The sequence below is a fragment of the Ambystoma mexicanum genome, chromosome 9, assembly GCF_040938575.1.
Source record: "Ambystoma mexicanum isolate Mex_15411 chromosome 9, UKY_AmexF1_1, whole genome shotgun sequence".
Taxonomy (NCBI): Eukaryota; Metazoa; Chordata; class Amphibia; order Caudata; family Ambystomatidae; genus Ambystoma; species Ambystoma mexicanum.
In genome coordinates, this window is record NC_090931.1 from 1,494,631,635 (window position 1) to 1,494,649,884 (window position 18,250).

At 46.4% G+C, this 18,250-nt stretch overlaps 1 protein-coding gene across 1 annotated transcript in view; it reads left to right on the forward strand.

Annotated features, from left to right (window-relative positions):
- Positions 1 to 6,207: 6,207 nt before the first annotated feature.
- Positions 6,208 to 18,250, forward strand: part of LOC138489288 (zinc finger protein 420-like) — an 81,046-nt gene continuing 69,003 nt past the window's right edge. Inside the window, exon 1 of the mRNA XM_069616989.1 lies at positions 6,208 to 6,467. Within this exon, the coding sequence (XP_069473090.1) occupies positions 6,444 to 6,467 (24 nt within the window). The 5' untranslated portion in view covers positions 6,208 to 6,443. The remainder of the gene's footprint in view (positions 6,468 to 18,250) is intronic.

Here is an 18,250-nt window from a genome sequence, read left to right on the forward strand (position 1 = left end):
TTCATGCAGTTTTGCAGTTGCTACCATCATGGGCGTCATAGCTCCTTCTTTAGTTTGAGATTTATTCAGTACAGTATTTTTGTCTACCTGACCATTTGATTGGTTTAGGGGGGACATGGATAAGGTGTTTGCAGACACTTGGATTGACAATAGTTCTGAATCCGTTACATCGAAAGGAGACTGGATCAAGGAGGTATTTATCTCGCACACATTATCCTGCGTTCTCAGTTCCGCAACTCGGGTCGTAGAGCCAGTAGATAAGGTCACGGACCGGATTGTAAAGATTTCACATTTATTGCAGTTCTCCGCTAATGCTGTTTTATCCAGAACATCTACACTTTCGTGTACTTGGGCAAATTTTGTGTATGCAGCACTTAGAGAACTCTTTCTTGCTTGCCTCGTTAAGCATAGAGCGCAGGGCAGTAAAAGTATTTGTTCACGTGTTGCATTTGGCGTCAATTTCAGTTGGCAGTGAGTTAGTAAATTGACATTAATAATAAGATTTTCTGTCAAAGTAAGCAAGGAGCTTACTGTATATAGTGGCGTTGTGTGTCCGCCATTTTCAGTTTGTGTGATTTGAGACAATGTAGGCACATTTAATGTAACAGTTCTTACCTCATTTACATCATTGACCCTCGAGGTATTTTCCTCAGCGATATATACCGATGCCTGCAAGGGATGATCCGCTCGTTCGGACTGTATTCGTGTTTTCTGTTTTTGGCGTGTTTGGGGGCCCATCATACGGCTTATTTGCGTCCACTGCGTACAACAGCCGTATAACAGCCAATGGGCTTCTTTCCACCGGGCTTACAGCCACAAGGGTGGTAGCCTCCGGGTTTTAAGGTGGCGCCAGGTCACGTGATACAGTCACGTGCTGAGTGACACGCCTCCTCCAGGAAGCGTGTAGCTGGATCGAAGTCAGGCACAAAAACGAACGTTTTCCTCTGCAAGTAAACGCTCACACTGAGCGGGTGGCAGCCTCCGGGTTTTAAGGTGGCGCCAGGTCACGTGATACAGTCACGTGCTGAGTGACACGCCTCCTCCAGGAAGCGTGTAGCTGGATCGAAGTCAGGCACAAAAACGAACGTTTTCCTCTGCAAGTAAACGCTCATTGATTCTGTTTCTAAGCCATATAAGAGGCATGGAACAGCTTTTTGATTCCAGTATAATAATGCTGGATTTATGGTAAATTTGCCGAATTGGTATAGGCGGATTTTAGTTTGAGAAATGGCAATGTTTAGCTTCTGTTCCACGTTTTCCAACTGGCCAATCGGTTTATGACAACCTTCAAAGATCATTCCGAGATACGTATATCTCGGTACAATTTCTAGTTTGATTTGGTTAACCTTCCAGATACATTTATTGTGTTGGGTTTTGCATGGAGAATAGATTTGGGTCTTATTTGGGTTAATTATGAGTTGGTTTGAGGCAATGTAGGTTTCAAATGCCAAAAGTAATTTTTGAAGACCTATCACTGTTTTAGCGACCAGAACTAGATAATCTGCGTAGATTAATGCTTTGATCAGAATACCATTGAGTATCGGTGTATCTGTGGATATTACTGAGAATGTTTCGGTGATGTCATGTATGAAACAGTAAAAGATTGCAGATGCCAATAAGCAACCTTGTTTGAGTTCCCGTGCCGTGGCGATGGAGGCTGATAGTAGTCCATCTAAATTCAGGTGAATATGAATTGAAGTTTGCTAGTGCAGAGCATGGATGATTTCGCGTAGTGTGCTCGGGCACTGATCTTTCGCCAGTTTAGACGTTAGAAGCACGCACGAGATGGAGTCAAATGCAGCGTGCAAATCTATACAGGCAAAGTAGACCGCCTGTTTGGTTGCTTGGCATTGATGTTTGATCGGATTCAGGCTTAGAAAATTAATGCTTGTGCCCATACCAGCTACAAATTCCGACTGTTGTGGATCTCGAAGATGCTGGTGCTCGGTCCAAGCATTGAAATCTCGCAAAATAAGTTTGTCGAAAAGCTTACCAGAGGCATCCAACAATGCGATTGGTCGAGAATTTTCAGGTAATGTACGGTCGCCTTTCTTATAAATTGGCACAATTATAGAGGTCTTCCAGGACAATGGTATCATTTTTGATTCAAAGATTTGCTGGAAGATTTTATCCAGAATCATAGTCCATTGACTGGGATTGGACTTAAACATCGCATTGTGGAGTCCGTCTGGGCCCGCAGCACTAGATGAGCTTGCAGTCTTAATAAATTGCTCAATAATAGTGGGTGAACACTCAACAAGCCACTTTCTATGCGAGTAAGCTACACAGTTCATGCGATCATATTCTACATCAGCGTAGAGAGTGGTGAAATGGGAGATCCAATGATGTTCTTTTGCGCTATTGATTTGCGCTTCTCCTTGTTTAAGGTTGGAACACTGATTAAATAGTGCCCATATATCTGCTGAGCTTTTGGTAGCAATAGTTTGGATCATTTGTTCACCATCTCTTTGGTATTGGTAGGCTTTACGGCTACTTAGCCAATGCCGGTATGCTCTGTGAGCTTTCCTCAATGCATCTGCTGTGTGGGCATCTTTTTCATTCAAAATCATTCTTCGCTGTTTACGATATTCAGCTTTTTTAATATGCTAATAATATGAGAGGAACTCTGATGATGCAAAATTGTGATTGTGCTCTGGAAGGGTGTTAGTAGGTTGGTGTATTGTATGGGAGCCTCTGAGATTATGTTATGGTCAACTGATCTCCCTAAGGTTGTTAAATTGGTAGGTGACCATCGGAAACACGTTTTAGCATGGTTGATTAGCAGTGGTTGATTTGTCCAAGATTTTCTACTGGAGGTCATGGCCCACTTGATATTTGCAGATGTTAAATTGTGGTCACTTTGTATCTGGGATATGATCTCAAAGTGCTGTATTTGCTTGAAGAAATTTGCATCAACAAACATGTAGTCAATTATGCTTGTTGAGGAGTTACATTGCCATGTGGGTTGTGGTGGAATGTCACCCTCTATTGCACCGTTGAGCATATAGAAATTTCTTTCGCTCATTAAGGAGGTCCATCTCTCTACATTTTTGTAGCTGGCTTTATACTTTTTTTCTATGCAATCTAAGTTCAGATCTCCCACAATTATGGTATCAGTGATTGCAGTGGTCATCAAAATTATATCAAGTAAGCGTATCAGGCCTGTATAAAAACATCATCACTTAAAGCAATTGGATTGCAATATATATATTCACAAAAGCAATGACATGTTGAGAACATTCAATTCTAACTAGTTGGATATAGGAGCTTACTGAATCCCAAGGTGTAATAGAGAACCCAGCACTTATGTTGACGCCCACCATTAGGCCCGAAGATGGTCTGCCTTTGTCACCTCCTTTGGCTGGCAATAGGGCCATATCATAGTTATCCCAAACAGGTGGGTGTAGCAGCAATGTTTCCTGCAAAGCAATAATGTTATATTTTATGGCAAAGTTGCGTATCGAGTCTTGTAAATGCGAGTGACCTCCCGTGTTCCAACTAGCCACTGTCAATACCAAGGGTGTTGGGGAGATTGATGGTTAGGTACGCTCATATGTATTAACAGGCATGGAATTGAGAGCTTGTGATCCCCTATAGATATTTGTTTGAGGAAATGGTTGAGATGTATATTTTGTGCTTCTTTCAGGATCTTGTGCAATAAGAAAGCCCATTTCAAATAGCTGCATTTTTTCTTTACAGAGTGTGTTCAGAACAACAGCAGATGGAATCCATATTCTAACAATGGAGTATATCTCATCAGAGACAAACTCGATCTGATCGATGTCGCTAGATGAGATATCTTCAAGTTCTGGCAGATCTCCAATGATGTTAAGTATGCTCTGTCTGTTAAGAACATACGTCTGGAATTGGCCTTCTCTGCATTTCATGATGAGTGAATGACATTCAGAGTTTTCTGGATGGGCATGGTGAGAAGTCTTGTGTAAAAGTGACAGTTAGTTTGGTATGACATTGCAAAGTATTAGAGGGGACGGGTACATGGTTAGTATGTATGGATACTTCGGTGGTCGTGTTGATCACAGACGTATATGGTCTCACCGGATCATGATTTGGAGATTCAGAGGGCTGAGTGGGGTATTGTTCTGCATTTGTGCTTCCTAAATTGGTTGAAGTGGACACTAATCGCTGTGCCAGATATTTATCCACTGCTTGATTCAAGTTGTCAATTGACAATATACTGGTAGAATCTTCTCTACGGGGACTTTGATCACTCTGTTTACTGGGCAGTATTTTAACAGCTTGTTGGTCCTGTATCTCACAAACCAAATCATTAAGAGGCGGATAGGACAGAGGTATACTTTCCACAAGGTCTTGTCTTTGGAGGAGCAATTTGGCATTACCTTGGGAGGACAGGGTTTTGGTGATGCTGCCCCAATTGCTTTGAAAAAAGAATTTAGCGAATTCTTAGTATGTCAAATAGTCGGCATGTTTTTTGACGAAATTGCAGGCTCCTCTGGGTTTTCGTTTGAAATGTACATTGAAGTTCTTGTCTCTTTGGCTAGAAACCTTTTCACTAAGTTGGGAAGGTTTTTTAATGCTAGCCATAGTATTTGGCCCAGCTACCCAAGAATCATTTGTACCTGGCATCGCCTGGGATGCCATAGGAGCCGTGATGGGCCGAATGACATCTTGGAAGCTTGGTAGAGCAGGTGCTGGAGATATAACATGTGTTGATCCATTGATTTCAATTGTGGACACATCTTGTGCTATAGGAGTAGTGAGTTGTGTTGGAACATTAGGGGCATAGCTCTCAACTCACACGCTTTTAGGGGGGTCACCCACCTTGTAAAAGGCTGACTCACCCGCCAAGCCTCCTGCACGCCCATTCATTCCAATGGGCGTCTCACCCGCCAAAAACAAAATTGGGGTATTTCACCCGCCTTTGCAGCACAAATGGTTGAGAGCTATGCCTAGGGGGTACTTATTGGCACTTACGCTCCAACCATTGTGATAATTGTTCAATCTGGAGTCCTTGATCATTTAGTTTGGACTCTAGTGATTCAAACAGTTTAAACAATGTTTGCAATGTAGTATTGGTGGCTGTGAGCGCCACTTGGAGCGTGGGAGACGACATGTTTGTAGCGTCTACAGAAGGAGCATGATTAGGTCGACGAGGTGTTGGCTGGGCATAGGATAGAGACTGAGAATAATTCACTGAGTTTGCTGAACAATCACCTCGAAGCCTCGTGTTGATGCTGTGAAGAGGTCGGTGAATCGCACTGGTTAGCATAGATCGATATGTCTAAGTCATCGCGATCACTGACTGACCTGTCACTTATTGGGGACACGTTTCTTTTTTCAACAGGAGCAAATCTAGTTTCAGTGGCTTGCAAAATGGTGGCCTCGGATAATGCACGTGAAACTGGCGTTAGCACAATAGATTTGTGACTGACACAGGAGGCCGTTTTCAAAGGTGTACTAAGAAAAAAGACGGGGTTGGTTAAGGAAACAGGCATATTTGATTTAAGGGAATATATTTGGTTTCTAGTGGCCATGGCCAAAATGTGCAAGCACTCACTGTTGTACAGCACTCGCAAGCACAGAACTTGGTCTGGGAATTGAAGAAGGTCGCAATAAGCACCGCCGTCTCGGCTAAGCGACACTTGCTAAGCGGCACTTGCTACGGGTGCGCGCTCTTTTTTAGTAGAACCGTCAATCACAAAGCAGGAGGGAGGTGCCTGCGAGCAAATTAAAGGGGAATATGGGTCCGTTGCAGGCAGCTCGATAATACACACAAGTGCGAGCGGCAGAGTGGAACGCAACGTTCACCTGCTTGTTAAAGCAGCAGTGCCCTGTCCTTGAATACGGCAATCAGCCAGTCAAGTCCAAAAAAAAGTTCTGTAAATCCAACGAAGCCACGGTCAGGAGAATAAGGCATTTAACTGATATCCGGCCAATGGGATTACTCTCACTCTTCCTCAAAGTGGTTCCTGAGGGGCCACAGGGGCGTGGGGTGCTCTAGAAACCTAATTTATGCGCCCGTATGCCCCTGGGCCTGGCTGCGCTTTATAAATAAAATAAATATAAATACAAATACAAATTAACATGCCCTTAGAGGAGCTACATTAGTGAGAGTCTCTGCGCATGCTCAGGGGACGCAGTCTCCTGGGCTCGTGATTAGTGTCTCTTAATCTTGGTGATTACGCCTCCTGCTCTGCACAGCCTCAGTGCAGACCTGGGAACCTTCACGGCACTTAGTCCCCCAGGACCTTCCTCTCCTCCTTAATGGGTTTGCTCTGAATCCGGCAAGAGGTCACTGTAGACTAGAGTAAGTAATCCATTCAGGATCTCTAGGGAGAAATACACCCTGGAACACTCGGGAGGAATCCATCCAAGATCACTGGAGAGGAATCCATCCAAGATCACTGGAGAGGAATCCACCCAAGATCACTGAAGAGGAGACCACCCCAGATCACTGGAGAGAAATGACTGGGCAAGAGCAAGATGAGGTGAGGCACCACGTGGGTTATTTATTTGGGGACAGGATTCATTACTGCACACTGGGCCCATGTCGTGGGTGTTGTATAATAGTTGTAAGGATGACAGGAGGCGTCTTAGTTATAGTGATGTCCTTTATTCAGCATACATCAGTTGTCACATATGGATGATTTTGTGGTAAATCCACTTGGGCAGCTTGCCTCTTAAGTAAAGGGTTGCAGCTGGGAGGCTGTCTTGTCTCCTGTTAGGCCTAAAAGGCCTAATTCTCGGAGGAGCTGGAAGGGCACGTCCTAACGCGTCCTCTGCTGCTCCCATAATGCGCGCCGAGCGCGGCCCTAGTGGCCGCGGCCGAGATCTCGCGAGAGTTGCGGCTCTCGCGATATCTCTACACACCTCCCCCTGATAATGCAAAGGCAGTTCATTGCAATACATAGTCATTGTATCTCACCGGTCTTCTGTGTTCTCTTCTTGGCCGGTCGCTTTTCTCGCTGTGGGCATCCTGATGTTCCAGTTCTCGTTCTGCTGTGGGCGCATCCGGTTCCATCTCTGTTTCCTCCCTTTCTCTGTCATCATTCTCTGGCTCACGTTCTTCTTCTCGCTCGTAGTTCATTCCTCCTTCCGCTTCTGATCTCTCCGGGGTCCTTGCTCTCTCTTGTCTCTTCTGGAATAGGGCTACTCTTTCCAGGTTCCAAGTGCGCCCGTCTTCGGTGCGGCCGTGGTTGGTTCCTCTGTGGATCACTTTTATGGGTCTGCTGAACCGAGAGCTTGTGATTTGATCCTTTGTCGGTAGTCGTATTTTGATCCAATCTCCCTCTCTAACATCTGACGCTTGTTTAGTCCTTCTTCTTCTGTCACTCCATGTTTTCATGCGTGTTTTGCTGTTTTCAATTCTCCACACCACCTCTGACATGTCTACTTCTTCATCTTCTCTTACTTTGGTCAACCATGGTGGTATAAGCGTTGAAGCTGCTCTCCTCCCTCTCTACATTCGAAACGGGGATACTTGAGTGATCCCGTTGGGAGTAAGTCTGTGGGCCGCTATGGCCTCTTTGGTTGCTTTGAGCGGGTCCATTCCGGAAGCGGTTGCTAGCTGGATAGCACCTTTTATAAACCTGTTGGCTCTCTCTACCAGTCCATTGGCTTGGGGATGATACAAAGCTGCTTTCTTCTGGTGTATGTGGTGCTTCCTCAGGAATTGTTCCATGTCCCTTGAAATTAGTTGTACCCCATTGTCCGTTACTACTTCGTTGGGGAGTCCTTCCCTTTGAAAAATTTCAGTGAGGACTTCGATTACTGTCGCGGTGGTGATGTTTGGGACAAACTCAGCCTCAACCCACTTTGATAAGTAGTCCACTAGCACTATGCCATAGCGATGTTCAGGCGCCATCGCCTCCAAGGGTCCTATAAAGTCTATACCTACTTTTGACCACACCGCTTCTGGTACTTCTGTGGGAATCAGAGGCGCCTGTCTGACCTTTAAGCGCTTGTCACTGTTGAGGCATTCATGACATCTCTCTATCATGGTGCGAATCTCTTGATCCATGGACGGCCACCAGTAGGCCTCTCTCACTCTGCGACGGGTCATAGTGTTCCCTAGGTGGCCCGCATGGGCTCTGCAGAGAATGGTCTTTCTCATACCTACGGGTGGGATTATCTGGTCCGTTTTCAATATTATTCCATTGGTTTCTGATATCTCATCTGCCACCTTCCAATAGGGCCTCATGCCTTCTGGCATCGCTTTTTCATTCGGCCACCCTTCCCTGATCCACTCTCGTATTCTCGCCATGGTTGGGTCCTTTCCGTCTTCTTCCAACCAATGCTTCTCACTGAGTTCCAAGTAGTCTGGTGCTTTGAGATCTGTGATGGATGCCACGATGCATTCCTCTTGTAGAAACGTGGTGGCCTTGCCTTTACCCTCTGGCAATCATGACATGCAGTCTGCCTGCGAATTCTTCCATCCTGAGATGTGCTGTACCTCAAACGTGTACTCCTGCAGTTTGGCTGCTATGCGTGCTAATCTGGGTGTTGACATTTTAGTGCCTCCTGGGCTGAGCATGTGGATGAGGGGTTTATGGTCGGTTACCAACCTAAATTCTGTGCCCCACACATATGTTCTGAAATGTTCTACCGCCCATGCACACGCTAACATTTCCTTTTCTATGGTGGAGTAGTTCTGTTCGGCCGAGGATAAAGCTTTCGAGGCAAAGGCTACCACATGATCCGTGTCACCTTTCTTCTGCGTTAGGACAGCTCCTAATCCGTACGCACTGGCGTCTGTGGTGATAACTGTACCCCATTCGGGGTTAAATGGTTGAAGACACGGCGCTTCCATTATGTGGCGTTTTATGCTTTCTACTGCTTTCTTTTGGGGTTCTTGCCACGAGTACTCCGACACTTTTTTGAGGAGTTCGCGGAGGGGTGCTGAGGTTTCCGAGAACTTGGGGATACATTTTGCGTAGTACTCCGCCAGTCCAAGGAATGACCTTACTTCATCTTTGCTGGTGGGTTCCGGTGCTTTAATTATGGCTTGCATTAAATTTTGTTTGGGACTTATCCCTTGTTCGGATATTTTGTACCCTAAGCACTCAACTTCTTTCGCTTTGAATACGCATTTCTCGTAGCGTAACCTCACCCCTGCTTCTTGCAGCTTAGTTAGGACTGTTCTCAATGTGGCATCGTGTGTCTGTTCGTCCCTTGCATAGACAAGGATGTCATCCTGAAAATATGCCACGTTTTTGACTTTCCGTAGTAGGACATCCATCATTCGTTGAAAAGCCGATGCAGCAGAAGATAAGCCGAATGGCATCTTGGTGAACTGATAGGTGCCAAACGGAGTGATGAATGCTGTGAGGGGTTTGGATTCCTTGTGCAATTGTATTTGATGGTACGCGTTTCTCATATCCAGTTTTGAGAATATTTTGGCTTATTTCATCATAAGAATCAGTTCATTTATGCTCGGTAGCGGGTAACTGTCCGTAATGACCTCCAAGTTTAAACTGCGAAGGTCAATGCAAACCCTTAGCTCTTGTGAGTTGGGTTTCTTTGTGAGCACGACTGGGCTCAGCCACTCCGAAGCTTCAATTTCTTCAATGACGCCATCCATCCTCATTTTGTCCAATTGACTCCTGAGTGTGTCTCTCGCGGTTGCTGGTACTGGTCTCACGCGATGTTTGACTGGGACCGCATTCCTTTTAAGCATTATTTTGTGGACAAAGCCTTTGATATGCCCCGGATCCTCCGAGAAGAGTTTAGGATAATCACCTTTGACTATTGGCACACTCCTCCCGCAGACAGAGAGTACTTGATCTTCTGTGCTGGGATCCAGTTTGATTTTCAATTTATCTTGGTCGTCCCATCCTAATACTGCTGGGCCTTCTTGGCTGAAATAGACTCTGGTGGTGGTTTCTCTTCCTTTAAACTCCACCTTCCCATTGATATAGCCCAGTAGGTCAACTGACGCCCCTCCAAAAACCGTGGGTTTGAGCCGTGTAGTGAGCACTCGAACCTTTTCCGTCCCCAACATTTCTTTGTATGTGCGTAGGGGTATTATGGTGAGGTCAGAACCTGAGTCCGCCATGACTTTTGTTTCCACCCCGTCGATTTTGATTATGCAATGGGGTTTTTCTCTCCTGGCCCGTGTACTGTTCACCATGATGACTGTGGGTCTCCCTTCATCTTCCGAGGACGAATCTCTCTCCGTGTTGCGACCCATGTTAACGTTTGTGACTTTCTTGTTTCTCCACCGACACACAATCGAGAAATGGGCAATACGTTTGCAGATAGAGCACTCTTTATCTCTGGCTGGGCACTCCCTGTCAAACGCCAAATGTTTCGTGCTTGTACACCTTTGGCATTTCAGTGGTTCTTTCGTGCTCCATTTTTCTTCTTTCGTATTCGATACTTGTCTCTCTTTCTTCGGGCGAAACGCCACTGCTTGTATTTCAGTGGAACTATGGCTTCCCGTGAGTTCTTTTCGTCTCCCAGCTGTTTCTTCGACTGCTCTGGCAATCTCAATCGCTTTCTCTAGCAGCAGTTCCTTCTCCATAATTAATTTATCTTGCACTTTCCTGCTGTTGGTGTGAACTACCAGCATGTCGCAGATGAGGCTCTCGGCATTATTACCAAAGCTGCACAGCTCTGCCGATTCCCGCAGCTTTGTAACGTAGTCGTCAACGGGTTCCGAGGCTTCTTGTTTGCGGCTATAGAAACGTATTCTGTGCAGAACCGTGTTCTCTTTACTGGCAAACCTTTTCACAATTCTTCTTACAGCTTCCTTGAAGACGTCATCGTTGTCACCAACCACCAGGCTCGGGGTGAGACTTTCAAACACCCTCTGTCCTTCTACCCCTAGGGCGTTAAGTAACATTGCCCTGCGCCGTGCCGCCGAGAATCCTGCACCGCCCACAGCCTCTACGTATGTCGTAAATAAGGGTTGCCATTGCGGCCACGGCATGGCAGGTTTACCTGGAGTTTGTAGGAAGGGCGGTGGTGGTGTCGCGCCTTGCATGGTTCACGTGGGTTGTAACGGTGATCCTCGTCGCCAATTTATGTTGTATAATAGTTGTAAGGATGACAGGAGGCGTCTTAGTTATAGTGATGTCCTTTATTCAGCATACGACATCAGTTGTCACATATGGATGTATATGTGGTAAATCCACTTGGGCAGCTTGCCTCTTAAGTAAAGGGTTGCAGCTGGGAGGCTGTCTTGTCTCCTGTTAGGCCTAAGGCCTAATTCTCGGAGGAGCTGGGAGGGCACGTCCTAACGCGTCCTCTGCTGCTCCCGTAATGCGCACCGAGCGCGCGGGGGCGGCCCTAGTGGCCGCGGCCGAGATCTCGCGAGAGTTGCGGCTCTCGCGATATCTTTACAGTGGGGTTCATCTTCAGCCATTCCTGGCATTTTAGCCAACAATAGGTTGGATTCTGGGAGTTGTAGTTTCACGTGTCGCGTTAAAAATGGTCCTTTAAGTTGTTAGAATTCCCAGCATGCAGCGTGCTGTTGTCTAGATACACAGCACTGGCAAAAGGGGCCCTTTATGACATGGGGCCCATTTCCAGGTGTGCAACACGTATAATTGTATTTATTGGAGAGGAAGCTGAGTGCTTCTTTCAGAAACACTGTGCATAAGTTATAAGGTTGGTGAGTGGACCAATGGCCTCACAGGGCACTTTACAATGGCAGAGAATAGTGAGCAGGACATGATGGAGGTGGCAGAGGAGGAACATACAAGTGGAAAACCTTGGGGCAAAGGGCATTATAGATTGCCAGTACACCATGTACATTATTTATACGCACTTAAAATCCCCAGTAAAGGAAGGTGACGTTGGGGATTAGTAGGGAGAGATGATGGCACTATAGTCTCCTGCAACTCAGGCGAGTCTCCAGGAAAAAAAAACGCTGTCTCCCAGCCTCTGCTATTGCCTTTAATAATGACAATAAATGCACTGTCTGGGAACCACTCCCTCAGGCATTCTGCAGGGCAGCACCGAGGAGATGGGTGGGGTGTTGTGCTGAGCACCGCACATGCCACGTTTCTCTACTGGTTGTGAGGCTCACATATGTCGCTCCAGGGCCCACTTGTACCTGGTACCTGCCTAGGGGTCTACAAAAGTAGGTTTAACATTCCCAATAAAACCAAAGTCTAAGCGTCCAACAGCATTGTGATTTATTCACTATTTGTGTATTCTCTATCATATTAAGTGTAACGTACTCAGAGGATTTCTGTGCATGTACAGATACCCAAATGCACATACATGAATAGCCTGAGCCCCGGCCTATCCACTTCTAAAGTTCTGTGGGTCTCTCAAACACAGTGAGATCCTCCTCATATGGCAGAAGAAACATGAGGAGAAGGATGGCTACCCCAACAGAGTCCATTGTGCCTTTATGTATTTGTATTTATTTCTTCTATAAGCACAACACACCCATAGGGCTCAGTGTGCTGACATAACATACAACAAGACATAACATAAAATACATCGAACAACCAAAGGTTAAAACCCAGAAAGAAGGTCCATGATTCCTACAAATGAAACCAAATATCAGTTCCAAATAATTCTCAGCTTGGTATGGGATGACATGTTACGCAGGTGTTAACATCGACTCTAAATCAATGATACGTTACTTTGACTGCATCCTGTAACAATGCAATCTGTATTGCCCATATAACACCAATTATTAATGTGCACCCTACTGAGGACTCTCGTGTCCTATGTTCTGATACAACTTTTGCCCACTCTTTGATGAAGCCAAGCCAGGACTTTATTTCTGAGCTCCTCCCTTGTCTCGCGGTCCCTACGCTTATCAACGTTGGTAAGTTTAATGTTCCTCGGGTCCATAATAAACCCCCTTAGGGTCGGGTCAGCAATCTTCGTCATTTGGGACTTTCTGATGCGAATATTCTTTCAGAGTGAAGAGAAAGGTATAATGTTAGAGCTAGCCACAGACTCAGCAATCTTTAAAGATGACGAAAGAACACCATGGGAAGGGGCTAACACTGTTCTGAGGACGGGACAGGATTGTACTGCCCGATGTACCACGGATTCAACAGTTTCCCTGATAATTTAGATCTGGTTGGCAATGTTGGTTAACCTTGTCATAACTCTGGTCCGTTTGACAGGACTTTTCCGCCCTCAGGATATGTACCCGAGGGACACTTGTATCCAGTGAGTCTCCCCAGGAGCCAGATTCTGCAACATTTGTACATGCATTGAAATGACGCACAATACATTCCTTAGTACGCCGCCATCTCCCTGTATTAGCTAATTCATCATCCAGAATTTTGATTGTTGATGTTGAATTTTTCTTCTATTTATTCATTTTTATCCTATTATTTTAGAATGTTTTTGGAATCCCTTTTAGGTGCTGCTACCTTGGGTGGGGGCCCTTACGCACGTATAATCTACCCTAGTTGATTTGCACATGTGACAACACAATGCACTCAGACATCCATACCACAGTTAAATGAGTATGTACATGATAGTAAGTACTTCACAAGTACCACTTTCCTCTTAAACAACCGTTTTTATTGCTCGCCTATGTGAGGTTCGAGTGCAACTTGCACCCGTATTTTCGAGTAGTGTATCTCTTTAAATACTTTACTTTGCACTCACTTTCCACCCAGCATTGACTTTTGGCTACTAATCACGTAGATAATAGGTTTCTCTGCCAACACAGGCGAGACATTCTCAGACCATCCTCCACATACTTTGATTCATTTCACAGGTACTAGGCTTCCCCTTGACGCACAGAGCGTTTGTTCTTGAATAACCCGACACTACGTTAACAAGCGTCTAGTAGCCATGGTGACAGTCCCGCCTCCTGTGGAAGCACAGGAGGCGGGACCCAAGGCATACGTGCATCCACGCGACACCTTGGTATCACCGTGGCAACCAATAAATACCGCCCTGGTCATTCGCGCTCGCACTCCTGCGACAGCAGCTGACATAGAAGGAGCGTTTCTGCTGAGTAACGGTAAGCGGATTTTTCGCGCTCGAGATCAGAACATGTTCAAAGATTGACTGCTTTCTGATACCTTTTTCACATAACTTTAACAAGATTGATTACTCAGACTGGACTAGTCCATAACGAACATTAGTGTCCTATGGATTATAAGGTACTTTTGATTGATTACACATATTTTTAGACGTTACACAAAGGACATCTATAACCGTCCTATTGCATATCTTTGATTATGTTTCTTGTTTCTTTCTCTTTCCACCCTGACAACCCCTAATATACCGTTAGAACACTTAAACACATCTTGGAATTGGTATGTGTGTCTATATACGTTTGATTTTGAATTGATTGTGCAATGGCTGTTCTTACATTGTGTTGAATTTTTGTTTTGTAATGGTGACAGATTGGGCATATTAAAATCATTGTACGGCACTGACGAAGGTTAAATTAACCAAAATGCATTGGCTAACGTACACAATATTATATCCAGTATCTTTAAGCCCATCCACTTTGAATATGAGAATGAATATTCAGGAGTGATGAGAACATGAATAGATGTGCAATAAATATTATATTTTTTTGAGAAAATGACGGACTATGTCTAAATTTAATTTTTACGTAAATACAGTAATTACAGCACGGAATTGGAAGGTCCCTACTATAAGGGCAAACTGAGAGCACCAGTCTTAATAGAGTTATCCACTCTATTTTTCTTTTTGATCCTGGTGGCCGCCACTGTAGAGGTAATGCATTATTGAAGCTTTGGCTCATTCTCAAAGAGGACCCCAAGGTTGTGAGCCTTGGGCCCTTTGGTGAGGAGTTTGGAGAGAAAAGATATTGGGGTTCTGGAGGGGCTGCAAGCTGTGAGACACCTTTTGGTTTTATATCAATCGAACATTCGGTACTGGAGTGCCATCCAGTGACAGGTGGCAGTGAGACAGTTTGATATATAGGAATGCATCGCTCAGAGGTGAACGATGGGAAAGGAAGGAAGGTTTGGGTGTTATTGGTGAGTAGGAGACATGGTTTGAGAAGTGAAAAGAAGAGATTGGTTTGTGGAGGGAGGAGGTGTACAGTGTGAAGAGAAGTGGGGACATTCCAGGTTCCTGTGTCACACCCACTGAGAGAGGGCTGGTGTGGAAGGACCAGTCTATTAGGTCTGGAGAATGATCTACTGATGATCAGTGAGCGGATGACCATGTTAGAGAAGGTGTGTGTAGGAGGGTACGATGGCAGATAGTGTCAAAGGCAGCACAGAGATCAGGGGATGAGAATCAAGGAGATTTTTTTTGAGTGGTGAGCAGTTGTGAGTAATATGGAGCTGTAAGTGGCAGCTGGCTACATGGATGGAGATGTAAGTGGGAGATGGTCCCATGGATGGAGACGTAAGTGGGAGCTGGTCTCATGGATGGAGATGTAAGTGGGAGCTAGTCCCATGGATGGAGATGTAAGTGGGGCGCTGGTACCATGGATGTAGATGTAACTGGGAGCTGGTCCTATGGATGGAGATGTAAGAGGGAGCAGGACCCATGGACGGAGATGTAAGTGGGAGCTGGTCCCATGGATGGAGATGTAAGTGGGAGCTGGTCCCAAGGATGGAGATGTAAGAGGGAGCAGGACCCATGGACGGAGATGTAAGTGGGAGATGGTCCCATGGATGCAGATGTAAGTGGGAGCTGGTCCCATGGATGGGGATGTAAATGGGAGCTGGTCCCATGGATAGAGATGTAAGTGGGAGCTGGTCCCATGGATGGAGATGTAAGTGGGAGATGGTCCCATGGATGGAGATGTGAGTGTGCACTGGTACCATGGATGGAGTTGTAAGTGGGAGCTGGTCCGATGGATGTAGATGTAAGTGGGAGATGGTCCCATGGATGGAGATGTAAGTGGGAGATGGTCCCATGGATGCAGATGTAAGTGGCCGCTTGCTCCATGGATAGATATCTAAGTGGGCGCTGGTTTTATCAATGGAGTTGTAAGTGGGAGCTGGTACCAAGGATGGAGATGTAAGTGGGAGCTGGTTCCATGGATGGATATATAGGTTCAAGCTGGTCCCATGGATGGAGATGTAAGTGGGAGCTGGTTCCATGGATGGAGATGTAAGTGTGAACTGGTCCCATGGATGGAGATGTAAATGGGAGCCGGTCCCATGGATGGAGATGCGAGTGGGAGCTAGCTCCATGGATGGAGATGCATGTGGGAGCTCGTCCCATAGATGGAGATGTAAGTGGGGCGCTGGTACCATGGATGGAGATGTAAGTGGGAGCTGGTCCCATGGATGGAGATGTAAATGGGAGCTGGTCCCATGGATGGAGATGTAAGCAGGAGCTGGTCCCATGGAGTGAGATGTAAGTGGGAGCTGGTCCCATGGATGCAGATGTAAGTGGGAGCTGGTCCCATGGATGGGAATGTAAATGGGAGTTGGCCTTATAAATGGAGATGTAAGTGGGAACTGGACCCATGGATGGAGATGTAAGTGGGCGCTGCTGCCATGGATTGAGATGTAAGTGGGAGCTTGTCCCATTGACGGAGATGTAAGTGGGAGCTGGTCTCATGGATGGATATATAGGTGCAAGCTGGTCCCATGGATGGAGATGTAAGTGGGAGCTGGTTCCATGAATGGAGATGTAACTGGAAGCTGGTTCCATGAATGGAGATGTAACTGGAAGCTGGCTCCATGGATGGAGATGTAAGTGTGAGCTGGTTCCATGGATGGAGATGTAAGTGGGAGCTCGTCCCATGGATGGAGATGTAAGTGGGAGCTGGTCCCATAGATGGAGATGCGAGTTGGAGCTGGCTTCATGGAAGGAGATGTATGTGGTAGCTCGTCCCATGGATGGAGATGTAGGTGGGAGCTTGTCCCATGGATAGAGATGTAGGTGGGAGCTGGTCCCATGGATGGAGATGTAAGTGGGAGCTGGTCGGTCACATGTATGGAGATGCGAGTGGGAGCTGGCTCCATGGATGGAGATGTAAGTGGGAGCTCGTCCCATGAGTGGAGATGTAAGTGGGAGCTCGTCCCATGGGTGGAGATGCAAGTGGGAATTAGTCCCATGGATGGAGATGTAAGTGGGAGCTGGTTCCATGGATGGAGATGTAAGTGGGAGCTGGTTCCATGGATGGAGAAGTAAGTGGGAGCTGGTCCCATGTATGGAGATGTAAGTGGGAGCTGGTTCCATGGAGGGAGATGTAAGTGGGAGCTGGTCCCATGGATGTAGATGTAAGTGGGAATTGGTCCCATGGATGGAGATGTAAGTGGGAGCTTGTTCCATGGATGGATATATAAATGGGAGCTGGTCCCATGGATGGCGATGTAAGTGGGAGCTGGTCCCATGGATGGAGATGTAAGTGGGAGCTGGTTCCATGGATGGAGATGTAAGTGGGAGTTTGTCCCGTGGATGGCGATGTAAGTGGGAGCTTGTTCCATGGATGGATATATAAGTGGGAGCTGGTCCCATGGATGGCGATGTAAGTGGGAGCTGGTCCCATGGATGGAGATGTAAGTGGGAGCTGGTTCCATGGATGGAGATGTAAGTGGGAGCTGGTTCCATGGATGGATATATAAGTGGGAGCTGGTCCCATGGATGGCGATGTAAGTGGGAGCTGGTCCCATGGAAAGAAGATGTAAGTGGGAGCGGGTCCCATGGATGGAGATGTAAGTTGGAGCTGGTCCCATGGAGGGAGATGTAAGCGGGAGCTGGACCCATGGATGGAGATGCGAGTGGGAGCTGGTCCCTTGGATGGAGATTTAAGTGGGAGCTAATCCCATGGATTGAGATGTAAGTGAGAACTGGCTCCATGGAGTGAGATGTAAGTGGGAGCTGGTCCCATGGATGGAGATGTAAGTGGGCGCTGGCGCCATGGATTGAGATGTAAGTGGGAGCTTGTCCCATTGATGGAGATGTAAGTGGGAGCTGGTCCCATGGAGTGAGATGTAAGTGGGAGCTGGTCCCATGGATGCAGATGTAAGTGGGAGCTGGTCCCATGGATGGGAATGTAAATGGGAGTTGGCCTTATAAATGGAGATGTAAGTGGGAACTGGACCCATGGATGGAGATGTAAGTGGGCGCTGCTGCCATGGATTGAGATGTAAGTGGGAGCTTGTCCCATTGACGGAGATGTAAGTGGGAGCTGGTCTCATGGATGGATATATAGGTGCAAGCTGGTCCCATGGATGGAGATGTAAGTGGGAGCTGGTTCCATGAATGGAGATGTAACTGGAAGCTGGTTCCATGAATGGAGATGTAACTGGAAGCTGGCTCCATGGATGGAGATGTAAGTGTGAGCTGGTTCCATGGATGGAGATGTAAGTGGGAGCTCGTCCCATGGATGGAGATG